The sequence below is a fragment of the Hippoglossus hippoglossus genome, chromosome 21 (assembly GCF_009819705.1).
Source record: "Hippoglossus hippoglossus isolate fHipHip1 chromosome 21, fHipHip1.pri, whole genome shotgun sequence".
NCBI classification, from domain to species: domain Eukaryota; kingdom Metazoa; phylum Chordata; class Actinopteri; order Pleuronectiformes; family Pleuronectidae; genus Hippoglossus; species Hippoglossus hippoglossus.
This window is the reverse complement of record NC_047171.1, coordinates 18,002,821-18,020,088: the sequence shown is the minus strand read 5'-3', so window position 1 is coordinate 18,020,088 and position 17,268 is coordinate 18,002,821. Positions and strand designations below refer to the sequence as shown.

The 17,268-nt window shown below is 40.2% G+C and overlaps 2 protein-coding genes across 5 annotated transcripts; one reads left to right on the top strand and one right to left on the bottom strand.

The window, feature by feature from the left end:
* Nucleotides 1-1,332: 1,332 nt before the first annotated feature.
* On the bottom strand, nt 1,333-8,112 carry tmem182a (transmembrane protein 182a). 3 transcript variants are annotated; one of them, XR_004612411.1, is made up of 7 exons: nt 7,699-8,112; nt 5,863-5,986; nt 5,405-5,431; nt 4,545-4,643; nt 4,307-4,444; nt 3,120-3,404; nt 1,333-3,070 (listed from the first exon to the last, which is right to left on the bottom strand). XR_004612411.1 is itself a non-coding variant. In XM_034573195.1 (6 exons), the coding sequence occupies exons 1-6, from the start codon at nt 7,855-7,857 to the stop codon at nt 3,178-3,180; spliced, it is 774 nt and encodes a 257-aa protein (XP_034429086.1). In that variant the 5' UTR covers nt 7,858-8,112; the 3' UTR covers nt 1,333-3,177. The 3 variants fall into 3 exon arrangements, 2 of the variants coding, with proteins under 2 accessions (XP_034429086.1, XP_034429087.1); XM_034573195.1 differs by having other exon boundaries at nt 1,333-3,404; XM_034573196.1 differs by lacking the exon at nt 5,405-5,431 and having other exon boundaries at nt 1,333-3,404.
* Nucleotides 8,113-10,891: 2,779 nt separating this feature from the next.
* mfsd9 (major facilitator superfamily domain containing 9) lies at nt 10,892-16,767 on the top strand. 2 transcript variants are annotated; one of them, XM_034573193.1, is made up of 6 exons: nt 10,892-11,284; nt 12,435-12,594; nt 13,382-13,425; nt 14,276-14,405; nt 14,744-14,953; nt 15,041-16,767. In XM_034573193.1, the coding sequence occupies exons 1-6, from the start codon at nt 11,198-11,200 to the stop codon at nt 15,904-15,906; spliced, it is 1,497 nt and encodes a 498-aa protein (XP_034429084.1). In that variant the 5' UTR covers nt 10,892-11,197; the 3' UTR covers nt 15,907-16,767. The 2 variants fall into 2 exon arrangements, with proteins under 2 accessions (XP_034429084.1, XP_034429085.1); XM_034573194.1 differs by having other exon boundaries at nt 10,893-11,284; nt 12,507-12,594.
* Nucleotides 16,768-17,268: the final 501 nt, after the last annotated feature.

Genomic DNA, 17,268 nt, shown 5'->3' with positions numbered 1-17,268 from the left:
TGCTCTGGTTTCACTATATACAGACTATAGGTCATGCAGGGAAAATGCTGCTTCCTGTCTGTCCTTCCTCCTTCTTCCTCCTCCTCCTCCTCCTCCTCCTCTGGAAGCGTTACCCTCTCATCCTCTATCTGCCCTCATCCGCGATTCTCCTCCTCACCTCCTGCTGCACTCCATCCCTCTGCTGAGCACAGGTATTTGTTTAGGAATCTCTCGGTGGAAATTATACTCCATCTCCGGCGCTCCCTATCAACACACAATTATCATGGGCAATCATGCAGAACAGTGCTGAATTCAGCTGGGACTCCCACTCTGATGACATTACTGACTGCAAGGCCCAGGCTGCTCCTGGAGGTAGCTTCCTCCTCACCTGCATTAAAACTCACCCTCTCACACACATGCTCTTCCTCCACACACATGCTCATTTGGATATGGATGGAGAAATGATTAAACCTTTTTTCTTTCATCTTATTAGGATTTCATTTAAACCAGGAAGTCCATCAAGATAAGAAATCTCTTTCCTCGGGGAGACCTTCGTGAAAGGACCTGAAACAGGACAAATCCTGTGATCTTATCTTACAATTTATTAGCATCTGCCAACCTCTGTAGCCTCCTGGCCTGACCTGCAGTGGTTTCTAGCTCTGCTGAGGCCACTCCTCCCATGTGGACGGCAATAAGAATTTCTGAATTTTTGGAAGTGTGAATCTCCATCACAAGAGTCTACTGTGGAGGCAAAGTCAATCTCACGCAGTAATCAATGCCTCACATTGTGTCACTCTCAAACCGCAGATGCATTTCCCTATGTATGATAAGTATATTATAAAGCCTCGGCGCTGATACAGACACATGAGAGTCCACACAGGGGTCCATTCAGATCCTGATCAAATGCTCCATTCATGAGTGAAATTACAGTCCGTCTGTCAGCCAAGGTGTGAATTCTTTCATCTACAGATCCCCCCTCTGAAGTTATGATTAAATGCATAACGCCATATACCCTCCACATAGACTCCAGATAAGCAAAATGGGATTTCTGCCTCTCAGGGTGCAAGTTGAAGTGTGGATCAAGTGAGGCAAGAGCGCCATCTGATGGTATTGTGGTGGAATCGTTTGGATTAGTCGAAGCCTTTGTTACAAGAATCATATTTGTGCCTGCATGTTGACAAAGGAGAAGCGAAGACATTTATTACACGTGTAAACATTGTTTTGCTAGTTATTTTTTTTGTGTTGTGCTGATAAGAGCCTCTTCTCCAATAATCATAATAATGATTTTAGATGCATGCAGCATTATCTTTTGAAAAGGCCTGTATTAAACAATGCAAACCCTTTTCCAGTTTCTTATGTGAAATATAATTCTTTATTTTACCAATCAAAGCTTATCTTCTCCATGTTTTCTTTGTCGGCAGACAAATCACCAAAGAAGTTTTGTGTTATGTTTGTATCTCAAAACACACTATGCTATAACTCACTGTGAAAATGGACTGAGTGAAAAAAGCAACATAAAACAGTTACATACAAGCAACAGAGAAAAGTAATTAAATAAAATGAACACAACAAAACAACAGCACAGTTTCAGACTATGTACAGAAGTAATAAAATAATACTGGAGAAGAAGCAGAAAATGTAATGATTTCATTGTACTTCTTAGTCTGATCAGATCATATATATATATATAGTTCTTGAAAGAAAATCCCATGAAAAGACCAAAACCAACAATATTTTGACCCATTAATATAATAATAGTAATAACATTATTCATAATCATAATCATAATCATAATCATTATTATGATTATGATTATTATTAGTTAATTCCTTGGTGCCATCGAGCTCAACTGTTGTCTAAAGATTATTAACAAATACATCAATGTTGCACTTGATTACATGTTCCTTCATTACCATGAACGCGGGTTCTGTTACTCATCAGAGCAGACTATGTGTTTATTCTGCAGGTAGAAATTGCTCTCAACAATTAAATGGTAAATATGGTAGATAAATGGTATTTACATAGAGCGTCCAGTCTTATCAACCTCTCAAAAAGCCTTGAAGAACAAGTCCCATTGACCCATTCATTGCAACTATTTTACTATCACACATCATTCATAGAAAGCTGTCAGGAACAATTTGTGATGCAGAAATCAAACCATGACTTTCTGATTAGTAAACAACAATCTCACCATGAAAGTATATATTTGTGCCCTGGAGTTGAGTACAACAGATAAAGAAGTGGAGGTTGGAGAATATTAAGAGTCCTTCACATTATTTGTTTTGGTCTTTTCATGGAATTTGTTGACAAAAAAATAGCATCGGCCTCATCAAAACTGAAGAGAGAAAAGTTTGCTCTTTCTAAAAACGCTAACTTCTTACTGCATAAAGAATGATCATACCACCTCATACGCATTCTATTATGCTAATTGTTTTATTTATTTATACTGTACAAAGCAAAAATATATTTTATAATTAATTGTTCAAACAGGGAACATTTTCGCGTGCAAACCAAATATATTCTAAATAACACAATATCTCCTCATCAACATTCAATTTCAGGTACTTTTGCATTTCAAAAATAAGCCTCATAACCATAAACACAAAGGATTGAAATTTGGTGTTATACACCTCAGATATTTATACTGTATGCGAGTCTACAACCCACAGATAGCACAGAACTGTGTGTAACCCACAGAGCAAAATGGTTTTGGCCCAGACTTGGCCCACATCCAGCCTACATGCTGCATGGAATGATGGCACATCGGCGGTTCACTCCTTTTTGCCAGATCTGGGCCACAAGTTAGCCATAGCAATACCAAAGGTGCCAAAGGTGGCCCCAATGTTATTTCCCAGATGGGCCACTTTAGGCTCACATCCAATTTGTTCAGACCACGAGAGGGCCTGAAGTGCTGTATCATTGCCTGAAGTGGCCCACATCTGTAGGCTATCTGGGAAATAAGCTCAGTTGAATGTAGCTCAAGGCAGGGAGGGATTATAATGATATTTCTGTTCTCAAAAATAGTTAAGCAATATTTTTGTCATGGAACAAAATGTCCAAACTTGTCAGATTATTTATACCACAAAGCTGTGATCTATCTATAGGCTCATGCAGCAAAAAATAGTAAAGATATTTGGGTTTAAAAAAAGAAAATAAGGAAAAGAAAAAACCCTGAAAACATCTCTAGTAGGGTTAAAGTCAGTGACAGTCAAGCTTGATGGAATTGCCGATGAGGAGGAAAAGAAGGCCAGACAGGAGGCAGAAGAAAATGCCGATGGGGGCAAACATGAAGGACAGACCATAGCTAATGGACAGCTGGAAGTTTGGACACAGCGTCGAGCGCTGGTGGTCGATGTAGAGCTCCACTACATCCAGCACCTGCAGCCACAGTACGTACATCACAACCACACACAGCAGGAAAATACCTGGAGTAGAGAAGAACAACACAGATAGATATGTAATGACTGAAACTCACTCATATACATGTGTATGTATATATATATATACACACTAACCTGTAGATCCACAACAGGGGACAAAAACAAATATTTAACCAGTGTTATTCAGATGCACATCATGACACCCAACATAAAAAGATCACATTTCAAATTTCACCTATGCAAGTGTCAGGGAATTTGCGACTTAATGCATCTTTTAAAACCTTTCATATCGTATATAAAATGTATGTATTCCTAACCAAAGTGTTTCGTGTTAGGAGCTGCCATCCTGTCTCTGGCATGAGGATACGATGAATCTTAAGAGAGTCTTTCAGGATAATGATGATCCTGACATGAATCATCTACAGACTTATCATCTGTTCCCTCTCAGATGGTAAAATATAGAGATGTTTCTGTTTTTACTGCGGGTGTTACAATAAACTCATATATTCAAGTAAGAACAACTGAGACAATCATATCTGACCTGTGTTTACCACTGTACTTGCCACCAAGAAGATCAGCCATTCTCATCAAACAACTAAATATACGTTTTTTTTCTTCATCGGCAAGTCAAAGTCCAGCATTAAAAATCAAACCTAAGTTGAAGTACATAATTATTATCAGCTAAATGTACATCATTTTCTAAAATTAAGTCCCTCTGCAGAAAATGTCTTAGTTTGTCTGATATCATTTTTATATACATGACCTTTTAAAATTTGTTGATCCTGGTAAATCAATTTTTAAGCAAAATGTTCCTATTATTTGTCAAGGTGGACCCAGTTTTAAAGGCAAAGTAATACAATGTAGTAGTGACAGTAGTAGTACTGTCAAATAAATGTATAGTGCAAGTAGCATAAAACAAAAAGGATTTAAAAATGTCAAAGTCTCACCCGATGTCAGGAAGAGGCTGCCTCCTGCTTTGTAGAGGCGGTAGCTGGCAAACGGAGCAGCACAGATGATGATGAACCCACCGAGCACCACAGCTGCCACGCCAATGAGCATGAAGATGCTCCAGAAGCCTCTGTAGACTGGAAAAACAAGAATATTCAGCCAGCTGCACAAGAGCAACTTTCAGAGGAATACAGTCTTAACTTTGTACAAAGAGGTAAATGCAAGAAAAACACTTACTTATAGCAGAATCGTACTCTGTGGCATTGTGGGTCTGATGAGACACAGGGAATGGGAAGAGGTAGGCGTGCGTGCACACTTTGGAGTGTGGCTGATTTGCTGGAGACGGAAAGAATAAATCAACAAAGAAATGAAAATGCAATTCTTCAGGTAGAGGAGATCCCAGTTATTCCCTACTGATTTTTTTAATGTAACACAAGAAAGAAATATACAACAGCCATTTCAAAAAGAAAATTAGAATTTGCATTTATTTCACTTCATTTGTAACATTCTTTAATCATCATATTTCTGTTGTAAACTTTGACTGCAATCAATGTTTACCTTGAGTTTTCATGGATTAGGATGCAGCTAAATATACGATACGGAGAAACAGAAAGTTAGCATTACTGTGCACTTTTTCCTCCAATGTTTTTAATATTCCTCCTCCGCTCTCTCTCTTTTCTTCCACCATGTGAAATTCAAAGAACCTCACAAGGTCCTCTCAGCGCCCGAGGGTGTTTCTGACAATGAACCACCATTCAAAGTCCCCCATTAGAAACTGGAGGGCACACAATCATCTGACAAACAACCACAATAACATCACATGGCACTTTTCTTTTAAAAAGTCACATGGGAGGGTTTCTACCACTGTGTCGCCAAACAATTTCTATAGACAGAGAGAAGCAGCCAATCAGAAGCTGATGATTGATTCCGCAGCAGAGTCGCAGTGACGCCGTGTGACTGTGTGGAAGAATAATATTGGAGGAGAACGGGTTCCTGCACTAACCAATCATCAGCTTCAGAAGGAAGAATAATAAAGAGAAATCAGGAATTAACTGATGATGTGTTTCAGGAATCTGCTACAAAAATTATTGCTTTACCTGGGTTTAGGGTCTCAGAGACACCAGCTGTAAAATATAAAACTACAAGGGCTGTTCATATGCTCCATACTGGTAATTAACAGAACCTTTAACACAGCTGTGTCCCCTCCAAGTCCCACATTTCAGTTAATCCAAAGTAGGACTAACAGGAAAGTTGACGCAGAGGTTATATTCTTTCTTCGGAAGTTACTTTTTGTAAAAAAAAAATATATATATATACAGTATATCTGTACATACATATAATATAAATATGGAATATGTTTGTATACTCAGTGTTTAAAATATTTAATAATAATAAATAATTACAATAAACCTTTTTGTATAGCACCTTTCAAAACACAGTTACAAGCTGTTCATTTTTGAAAATGTTTTACAATAACTATACTTTTCTCTATAATGGTTTTAATAAGTTTAGAAGGAAATAAAACTATTGTTACTACGTCATGGGTCCCACTTACTGAACCAGAGTCTCCAGAGCAGGATGTCATCATCCATGTTGCCTCCAAAGGAACACTTCCAGAAGAAGCCCTCGTGATACAGAGTAACATCCTTACGATCCTCCTGCACCACCACATCTCCACGCTGGGAGAAAGGGGAAGAGAAATATTGACATGTGAATATTTGTGGATGCACGTCACTTCAATCTGTCGATGTAATTCTGCAGTCTCTAGATCTTCTGAGGCAGGTGGTGAGTGTGGTGCCACAGTGGGAAGGAGCAGCTGCTGATCCAGGTCAAAAGGTTGAGCTGAGCAAGCACCTCTGACCTTAGTCTGGTTCGGCTCGGTGCCGTGCGAGTGTGCAGGTAGAGGATGTTCCCGCTCATGAAACCCTCATCATGGGTGGTCCCTATTTTTGCACGTAAGCAGAAACCCACGTACTAAAGTGACTGTTTCATCATCCATAACAAACCTCTCAGATAAATTTGAGACTGTGACGTAAATTAGCCTAAGTCAAGGCTAATACAGGTCACGTTTGATTTTGAAGACCTTGTTGAACAATTGTACTGTTGTTGTTTTGTTTATTAAGCTTTAGGCTTTATATAAATATAATATTTTGATGCATCTTATTTTCTGTGTCTATATACAAATCCATACGTTGTAGTGCATTTTTGAGGCTTCACACATAGCAATACACCTTAAAAACTCAGTATTCATTAGACTGCTTTTGGTCAGTCTCACATTTCTATTTTAAACAATGGGTATAGATCTTTCCTCCCAGATGGAGACAGTGCTCAAACTTATAACAAGTCGGCGAGCTGTTACATCAACAAACAGCGTTGGCTTACAAAGTTAGCAGCATGGTGGTTTGCATGGAAACGTGTCCCCGGATAGGGGACACGATTCCTCTGAATTATTGTTTCACTCCGCCTCTGGTGATGAGTCCGATCTATGCTTAAGAACATTGGCTCCCGACCAAGGGAGTCAGGACTTCCCCACAAGAAGAATGTGTTTGGACAGAATCCCAATGCACATCTCTTCGGCAGGCTAATATTAACCATCACATCAATCATGTGACCATCATATCAAACACCCGAAACTGGGATCTTCTCAGAGGACTCAAGCCATAAGCTGAGGAGCGGCACTAACCTATAGGTTTGCCAACAACCCTACTCAACTGTCCAATGACATTTTCAAACAATTATAATAATTAAGCTCGATAAATAATACTTTCTAATTGATTAAACTGAAGTCACGTTGCTTTACTATGTAGTGTACAAACCCAGGCCCACTTGAGTTTTATTGTGATGGTATCATGTCTCAATTCCAGTATCATCTGTGCTCACTATGAAGAGCTAAGTATGTTCTAGTCAGTGATATTTAATACTATCATACCATATATATACATATAATAGTATCATACCAGTGGGAGTACTGGTATTTGTATTTCTATCATCGAGGCTCATGGTACAAGCTATGTCTAACTCGCTGCATAGCTGCACACACAGTACATTAAACAGTGTCTGATTACATGATACATCCCTGCACGGATGCCTCGACCCTCTGCAGTTAACTGAGAATGATTGAAGCAACTGATCCCAATCTCTGACAAAGGACAAGCAGCTTTAATTCTAGTTTAAGGGTCAAACTGTAACATTTAAGAAAGTAAATAAAGCTGAAATACTTCAAAACAAAGGCATTACTAAGCTTGATTTTGTCTGTGGTCTTACAGCAACAACTGACCTCATTTCAGTTCCACAAGTGACTAGTATGAAAATGTTTCTGCCTAAAAACACATAATAAGAAACATACTGAGTAGGTAAAACAAATTATATCTGACTATCTTCTGACACCCACCTCTATGGTCACACCACCAGGCCCAACGGTGCCTTCAGGATTTGGGTGGCAGCTCTCTGAGGCAAGCAGCCAGTAATCAGTTCCAAAAGAGAGGAGGATGAACACGGCTGCCAACGCCCCGAAGAGGCCCGCAAAAAACAACGCCACGCTCAGCTTCATGATCCACGATTGACCAGCCACTCGACGACTTGAGGCCCACACTCGGTGTGACTTTCTGCTCTGATTACAGTGAGCGCATGTGACAAGCAGTGGCAGAAACAGACACTCCTCTTGCACTGTGGTATCCACTGAGTAAGATAGGTTGGTGGGGTCACAGGATCTTGACTCCTCTCCTGTCCCTGCTGTCTGTGTTACGGGAAGACAAGGTTGTGTACAACCTCTGCACTGGACCGTCCTCTGGGGTCTGCAGCCATACCACCCACCCCCAACCCCCCTGGGCTATTTTGGGGGTCTGATTGAGGGCGACTGTTTTGCTCCAGGGTTGGGCTGAGCGTGTGAAGGGGATCATCACAGAAATAACCGGTGGCAACTGGACACCCGGCATCTGTACGGGAATGTCAAGCCAGGGTGAGACTAAACGGACAGAAACGAGGTGTAGCCCTACCCAGAGCTTCTGCCCCAGCAGCACAACATACTCATAAACAGACACACACACAAAATGTATCATTTCCCGAAGGTGGGGGTGATGGAATTTGGTGTAAATGCTCCTTTTCATATCAGCTCTGCATGATTTCTGGTTGTATCAGACGCCAGTAAGACTGAAATAATTATCAAAATTTGTTTTATAAACTGTTAAACTACATTTAAAAAATACCAGTATACACATTTAAGTGATTTTACAGATACGCAACATGAATTACACGAAACAAAATACCGAAAATTAAACAATGAATACGTTTTAGATACAGATCACAAAGCCACAAGCTTACTGTAATTGAATGAGTGTAAAAAGTTGTTATTGCCAATGACATTTTTATGGTCTTCACCAACAGAAGCCATTAGGTCAATCTACTATTATTTATTAGTGCAGCACTTCGATACACAATGATAATTCATTTACTGGTCATCACATGTGCTCGACTAAAAACTGAAAGGTATTTACTGTATCTAAAGTTATGGCTCCAACTTTATTGAATGTTCTTTTTACCGACTTACGTTCTGCAGCATCTGTTTTAGCCTTTAAAACAACTGAAAACCCAATTATTCAAATCAGTCATTGTCTCACCTTGTATATTATGGTTTAGAAACCATGCATTTTTATTGTCCTTCTGTTTGCATGTTTTTTTCCACTCTCTTTTACTGCATATATCCATTATTTATTGGTGTTACATGGTGTTATTTTATTTATGAGAGCCACTTTGGGACTTTGCTCTGGGAGATAGTGCTATATCAAATAAACCTTATTTATATTATACAAGGGGCTGGACATCAAAATAAAAGTAAATTGATCAATATCATAAAACAATCTCCAAATATGCCTGAATTAAAAAGTGAAAACTAGACAGAAAGGGTTCATTTAAACCTTTTCTGAAACATTAAACCTGCATCTTATTCTGGTGACAGTTAAATTATGTAGTAAAGAAAAGTACAAACAGGATTAAACACTTATTTTTGTAGTAAGTATATGTCAAAGTGAGGTGGAGAAAACTCTGGTTTATTAGCATCTAAGGGGAACATTTAGCAGTGAAGCTAAATGTAGACACTGGCCAATTTACACATTGATGTGACCCAGGCCTGTGTGTGTGTGTGTGTGTGTGTGTGTGTATGTGTGTGTGTGTGTATGTGTGTGTGTGTGTGTGTGTGAGTTTGCTACCATGTGACAACAGTTTGAGTTTCACTTTGATGAATTGACTCAGTGAGCATCATTTCAAATCCACTGCTTTACTTTCACTTTTCCCCTTGTGACAACCACTGACCTTTTTCCTGTCATCTGCTTCTGTCTGTCTGCAGTTCAGGAATGTCAGTGGGCGGGGCGAGTAGTCAGCCTGCCAACAGGTAACACCTGTTTTCACAGGGTTTGGCTTTTGCAGGCGTCTCTCTCTCTCTCTCTAAGATAAGATACGATAAGATAATCCTTTATTAGTTCTACAATGGGGAAATTTGCAATATTACAGCAGCAAGAGTCAAAAATAGGCATCTGTAAGTAAAACTAAGTAACATGCAATACTTAAGTGTAAAGATAATTATTCTTAAGTGTAAGGAAATATAAAGAATCTAGAAAAATATGAATGGAATAAATACTAATACATACAGTTTAAAAATAAGTACAGATTTGTACAGATTTGTTGCAATAAAGACACTGATACAATGTTTATCTAGTGAGTTCCTGTTTGGACATCTTTCTACACATTTATGACTGATATGTTTATGGTTCATGTATTTGAAACAGTATAAACTGCAGTTAATCATTTAAGTTCAAGAACTGAAACAACCATCAAACTTTGTGGAGACATAACAACAATAATGTGTGACTTCGTGACTTGTTGGATCCTTGTGATAAAGTGATTTCGAAGCTCATAGAAATATACTGATATTTAAGCAATGCTGCCATTAAGATGCAAAAAAACCTCTCCCTGAATAAATTTGAGTGAGCTGTTTGTAATGTTTTGGACACCGTTTGTCCAGCAGGTGGCGACAGAGTGACTCAGCTGCTCCACACAGTTAAAGGCCAATATTAAACCATAAATAGTTTTAAGTTTTTGAAAAGTATGGATGTGATTGACAATTTTCATTCGGTTGTTTGTTTGTTTTTTTGTTTGTTTAATTCATTAATCTTGATCATGGCAGTGAGCATGACGTTAATGTTATTTGTTTTGTTATTGGTCAATTAAACAACTGTACCAGTTACAAAAAAGTGTTGTACATTTATCAATACATTGTAAATATATATAAAAACATAATTAAGAATTTAAATGAAAACAAATAAAAAACAAGATGTTTTTTCTTGCGAACAAATGAAACCAAAAAACAAGGCGCATTATGCACAAATGAAATGACATAAAATAATAATAGAAAATGAATAAATAAATAAAATATAAGTTGAATAAGAAAATCCTAGTATATTTCCACTAGAGGTCCTCATGTATCGTTAAGTCTTCATAATCTCTGAATAGAGACTTGACATGTTTTTCCCCTCCATTGTTTACTTTTCTTCATGGACGACAACTTCCGGGATCCATTCGTTTGACGTCAGTGGAAGAGACCATCTGTGGGAGCAGCCGCGGGGGGAGTCAGAGCGAGCAACGTGACAATTCAACCCGGGAGACAGATGGATCGCGACCTGTACAGTGATCGTTATGGACGGAGTCGTGTTTTACACTTGTTTTTAAAACCTACCACCGTTCACACCGGGCGTATCCGAGCAGTTGGCCCAGAGCCGGCCGCTCTCCCCGGCCCGTGAGACCCCCCCCCCGCCGGCCGGGACGGAGACGCGTTGGTTGAGTGGAGCGGAAGAGCCGCTGCGCTTTGGCTGCAGCCGCTGCACCGTCACAGCTGGAGGATGAGCGACCTGACATGTAGTTCTTCATGTCTCAAACCCGCAGGAACGACGAGGATCCAGCGATGCATCTGTGTGGTGGGCTTCCTGGTGAGTAGCTCTCTGCTGGCCCAGCGCCGCAGCGTCCCGCTCTCACGAGTTTCATGTGAATAGAATAGATACTTCACACGCTCAGAGAAGCCTGGGCAGGTTACAGGGTGTTTGCATTAGAATTAGGAATGGACCCTAAAATCTGATTTAAATGATCATAATAAAGCCAGTTAAATGTTAAAAGTATTTCTCATATGCAAATACTAATAATTGGAGAAAGGAGGATGGTGATTTGTCCTCAGGGGTTTTTAAAAATATTGAATATGATATATAATATAATATGTAATTTTCTAAACATGTTCACTGTCTGTTGTAGAAACTGATCTATATTTGTCATAATCACCTGCAGGTAGATACGAAAAAAGTAAATCATGTTTGTAAATTGTGTTAAAATAGTTTCCTGCAGAGCTTCTGTTAAAGGATTATAACACATTCTTTGTAAATTAGAAAAATATGAGGAAACTAAGTATGTGGCCAGTAAAATAAAGGGAACTCAGGATAGATGATTCTTGACATATAGACTAAAAACTAAAAAGTTAAATACTGTTAAATCAAAATAAATGTATGTTATTTACACACAGTTTTTGTGTGTAATATTTTGAATAGTTTCTTCGGGTGCAGCATAAGGGCGACATATAGAACATTGCAGGTTGTTTTGACACCTGAGCATATTGAGGTGTGCCTCTTCAAAGCCTCACTGTCAGAAAAACTTGTTGCAGAGGACTAGTCCTTATTTGAAATGAGGACATGATCCCCATGATAAAAGTTATTAAAAACAATCAGCAGTTCTACATATTTCTAAAAAAAAAGTATGATGGTGAGAATCCAAGTCATTTTTCATAGATATAACTTCCCCTTTAGTCTGTGTGGTTGAATTGAATGTGACTAAGAGATCCGGGGCAGCTCACATTAATGCAAAGGAGCGGATGGAAAATGTGGGGACTGCTACTGATAGTTAAGCAATTAGTGTAATAGGATGGACACTGGTCGGACACTGTATGAATTGCTGTGTGACTTGAATCAGGAGTTTGGCAGGAGCTGCTTTGAGCAAAGCAGATAAACAGGATGAGCATTGGCTTTGTGGGGCTTTGTCCAGACTCCCTGTGATGAACACTCAGTGCTGGTTTTATATTGTCTGTGTGATGTACAGGTTTCTGGTGTAAATAACAGCTTGATGTATCTGGTTTCATTCTCTCTCCTTCGCCTCCTCACTTTCTTTCAGGACTTGTTTGGGGTGAGCATGATCATCCCGCTGCTGAGCCATCACGTGAAGGCTCTTGGAGCCGGTCCCACTGTGGCCGGTTTAGTAGGTAAGGTGTGTCTATTACATACAAGTGTTTTATAATAATTAATGCACAAACAGGTAGCAGCCTGGAAAACAAGTTTTACAACAAAATAATGATCTGCTCTCCAGTTTTTAATGTCACAAAGACACATCACTGTTAACAATACATTTCTGAATAAAAAAAAACAAATAACTAATTAATTAATGAATTGAATGCAGAAAACACAGGCAAATAGAGGAATAGTGTGAGTTGCACAGAACAAAACAGAACTGTCAGTGGGACACGAAACAAGAAAAGAACAGGAAACTGTAATTCATATTTTATAACTTTTACTGTCATTTTAAATGAGGGATAAATTGATGATATGAAATATAATTTATGGTCGGGTTTGACCATAGAATTGTATACAATAAGATGGATGACATGACAGCTCCCCAAAAAGTGAGGCCAAAGCATCTTGATTTCCACCTGGTGGCTGGCTGCAGCATAGGTCATAAACCTTGCCTCCTCCGTGTTGGTGGATGGGATTTTTTTTTTTTTAAAGATGCCTTCTGTTATTTTAGGTAGTTCTTATCACACTGATGAATGTTCATGTGTTCATTTTTCTGATAAGTAATGTTTTTAATTAGTTTAGTTAGTTTCTTTATTTACAGTCTATGGGTTTGACTTGTTGTATGAACAGTTCATTCTGAATGTCGTAGTGTTATAAATTTACAATAGCATAATCACTTTAGGCTCAGATCATATAAAGACATGATGCTAGGTGACTACATTACTTACATGAATTTTTATAAATGTGAAACTTTTGCAGTGTCTACATATGGGATCTTACAGTTCTTCTCAAGCACAATAGTTGTAAGTATTGACTTGGTTTCTCTCTTTCCCTCTTTGTCTCTAAGCGTCTGTCCAGTCTCTGCTGTCTGACAAGGCATGCTCACAGCCAGTGGCCAAAATGGCGGCATTCAATGTCATCTCTGGTATTTCATGAAAACAATAAACACTGGTCGTTTTAAGACAAATGCGGTCACACAATATATCCAGTTACTTTGCATGTTCACACTCACGAAGGCTCCAGACACCTCCGGACACTGGGCAGACTTAACGTTCAGCAAGGTGCGCTGAATAATCTAAGTCTCAGCGATCAAACCACAAACAAGCTGTTAGGAAGTTACTCAAACATGCACAAGCACTCTGCGACGAGCGAGGCATCTGATGTAAGAGTCTCAGCTCTCCACGTCTCTCTGCTGCCGCCCACAGCTACTGACAATTGGTTTAATTCTCAGGGGTCATGCGACAAATTGAATGGATAAGGAGTCATCTGTCGATTCCCTTGTGCAGAGCAGCTGAATCCCAGTAAATGTACAGATACAGGAACAGCTTGGTCTCTATGATAAGCCCACCCGGTTACGTACAGAACACAGTAAACTCAATTGGTCCTAATTCTATTATTTTGTCAGATGGGTGTGTATGTGAGTGTGAGAGCTAAAGGGGGGGGGGGCGATAATCCAATAAAGGCTTGTATAACATCCTTGGCTGCTCGGTTTTGGGATCTTTAAAAGGCAGGCTCCAAAAAAACTATCCATTATGTCAAAGGTCAAATTTGCTCTTTTCTCCAGGTGATTGTAGAAAATATCTGTAACCTCTCCTCTGAATGTCCTGTAAAGAATTTAGTTCAGTTTGTGGTTGTGTGTCATTCACCTGGCAGGGCAGCTGGAGTGACGTGGTGGGACGGAGGTACTCTCTGCTCACCTGTCTGCTGCTGAGTGCTCTGGGCTACGGCCTGCTGGGGATGTCCACCAGCATCCCTCTGTTCGTCCTCGCAAGGATACCAGTGGGTGAGTGGGACCACTGTCCGCAAAACATGTGGCTACTTCAAAGCTCATACAAGCTGCATAAATTCAGATGACATATGTTATGATACCATTTTTGATACCATTACTATTATTGGCTGAGTACTGATTCAATACCAGTGCATTTAATAAAATAACAACATTTATAATGTATTTTAACAGCTGTTTGCTACTAAGCCTTTAGGGAAATGATGATTGACATCATTGTTGTTTGAAAAAGAACGAGAATAAATAAATACTTACTTCCTTAAAATATCTTGAACCTGAAGTCTGTGCAGGAAATCAATCAGCTTCTTATCCCCCCCTCATGTTGTGTGTCTCAGGACTGTTCAAGCACTCCCTGTCAATCTGCAGAGCCCTGCTCTCTGACCTGGTGTCTGAGTCAGAGCGCCCTCTGGTGATGGGACACTTCAATGCAGCCTCCAGTGTCGGCTTCATCCTGGGACCTATGGTGGGCGGCTACCTCACTGAGCATGAAGGGGGCTTCTATACCTCCTCCTTCACTTGTGCAACCATCTTCCTCATGAATGCGGGTGGGTTGAAAGTGGAGAGAAATAACTGATTTAAATATAAAGAGAGAAATAAAAATGTTATCTGACAAAATGTGTTTATCGCTCCAGGACTGGTTTGGATGCTGCCGTGGAACGAGACACTAGTTCACCGTAACACAAACTCCAGCAATGACCCGAGTAAACGTTGTCATGACAACCACTGTTTGGAGTCTGTGCAGAATGGTTCTCATGCAAATAGACACAAGACGTTGCCGGCAGGAGACGCTCAACCAGGCTCCGCAGCACCAGGCAAGCACCAAGGTGGTCTCCGGTGGAGCGAGGTGTCTCTGCTGCAGCCCGTTTGGAGACAGCTGTCGTCAGTGGGCTCCAGGATAAAAATGGTAGCCTCTTCTGACATGTGGGACCTCTTTCTGGTGCGTCTTCTGATGGGCATAGCGATCATGCTTTACTACAGTAACTTCTCTCTGGCCATGGAGGAGCGTTTCTCGCTCAAACCAAAGATGACGGGTTACCTGATCAGCTACAGCAGCACCTTGGGGGCCTTGGCCGGGTTCCTGGTGGGGCCTGTCACGCAGCTCTACAGGAACAACATGGCCGCTATGCTGCTTCACTCCACAATGCTCACCTGCTCACTTATCTTCCTGTATTCTGCCGCACCCAACGTTTGGCAGGTGGTTCTTTCCTCCACCTTCTTCGCCATTTCCACCACCATTGGACGGACGTGTATCACAGACCTGGAGCTGCAGAGGGGAGGGGTCCAGGCCAGCGGGACTCTGATTGGTGCGGGGCAGTCGGTTACAGCTGTCGGCCGCGTCTTGGCTCCCCTCCTTTCGGGTCTCGCTCAGGAGTTCAGCCCCTGTGGTCCCCCGAGTCTGGGAGTGGTCCTGGCTCTAGCAGCTGTAGGTTTACTGCTTATCAGGATCCCTGAGTGGGACGGGAGAGGAATGACCAAAACAGCCAAACAGAGTAACTGAATAAATTTATAAGTATGACGAAAAAAAGGCACATTCACCCTTCAAAGAAGTGCACTTATTTGTGAGAGGCCAGTTGTGAAGGACTAGAAGTGGGATCAATTTGTCCCACTCAAGGATTTCTGGGTCAAGAAGTTCGTCACCACCAGCAGTGCAGTCCTTCTTTAGGGAGAAAGGATTCACAATTCAAGAGGCCTGAAAATGTTATCTGCTTTGATCAGATAGAAACATACAACAGGGCCTTTGATTTTTACTATATGTTTGTAACCACTACCTTGTCCAAAATCCCTCAAGTTTGTAGGTCTGCTGATGAAACATCAAACACCTAAAGAACTTTTACTTTTTAACCAAATTATACAGACTCATAAATATCAAGATCAATTTTTTTCTTTTAAAAAAAATCATATTTTGTTTTAAAAGGTTTTTAACTGACACATCTTGCATCCTTCCAAGTTTACTGGCAATCCGTCCATTGATCCTGCTAAAAAACAAACAAACACAACCTCCTTGGTGGAGGTTAACAACATGATAGATCACTTTGTTGTACTTTAGGAGTCGCCAAGTTGGTTTTACACATTTTACCTCTTTCTTCTAATGCACTGCAACTTAAATGGTTCCCATGGTGGTATATGAACAAATGTTTGCTCTAGTCTTTGACTTTCGTATTGGAGATTTGTATCTTTATAGTAGGATACGTTCAAATGGACATGTGAAGAACTAAGTTCAGTTTCAACTCAGTTCCAGGCACCACTATACTATAAGAAGAAAAATGGTGTAAGCTCTTGTTATAAAGAAGACACAAAATCTTGTAAGAACAAACCAGATTCAAGCCAAAAAAAGTAAATGAATAAAATGTGTTTTCTATGTTTGAGTCAATTGTTTTGAATTCTACGTGAAACATTAAAGGAGATATATAATCCTTTTTCAGTTTCTTTCATCACTGTTATAGTTTTTTGTGTGTAACAGGTCTGGAAAGTTAAAAAGCCCAAAGTCTGCAGTAAAGGGAGAAAACACAGCTCCTGAAGCTCCTGAAACACTTTGTCAGTAGTGCGACCGCACCATCGTGATGTCACAATTCCCTACATTTGCATAACGCACGCCTAGCAGCTAGTCTGGAACGCCTCCTAACAAAGCCCCAATTCAAGTGTGGAGCCCGACATGTCCTACACGGACTGGAAACAGTTGACCAATCACAACAGAGTGGGCCAGTTGGCCAATCAGAGCAGACTGGGCTTTAGCAGGAGGGGGGCGTTAAAGAGACAGGAGCTAAAATAGCATTTTTCAGACATAGGCTGAAAGGAGGAGCTGCAGCGATGGACAGTATGAGGAGTGTGATGTGTTTTCGGGACATTAGAGCGTGTAAAC

Coding starts and splice junctions, on each gene's coding strand:
- tmem182a (XM_034573195.1), bottom strand. CDS start 7,857: ATGAAGCTGAGCGTGGCGTTGTTTTTTGCGGGCCTCTTCGGGGCGTTG. Junction 5,432..5,862: donor GCTCTGGAGACTCTGGTTCA/GTAAGTGGGACC, acceptor TATATTTTACAG/CTGGTGTCTCTGAGACCCTA. Junction 4,445..4,544: donor AGAGTACGATTCTGCTATAA/GTAAGTGTTTTT, acceptor TTGTTTTTCCAG/TCTACAGAGGCTTCTGGAGC.
- mfsd9 (XM_034573193.1), top strand. CDS start 11,198: ATGAGCGACCTGACATGTAGTTCTTCATGTCTCAAACCCGCAGGAACG. Junction 11,285..12,434: donor TCTGTGTGGTGGGCTTCCTG/GTGAGTAGCTCT, acceptor TGTGATGTACAG/GTTTCTGGTGTAAATAACAG. Junction 14,954..15,040: donor CATCTTCCTCATGAATGCGG/GTGGGTTGAAAG, acceptor TTATCGCTCCAG/GACTGGTTTGGATGCTGCCG.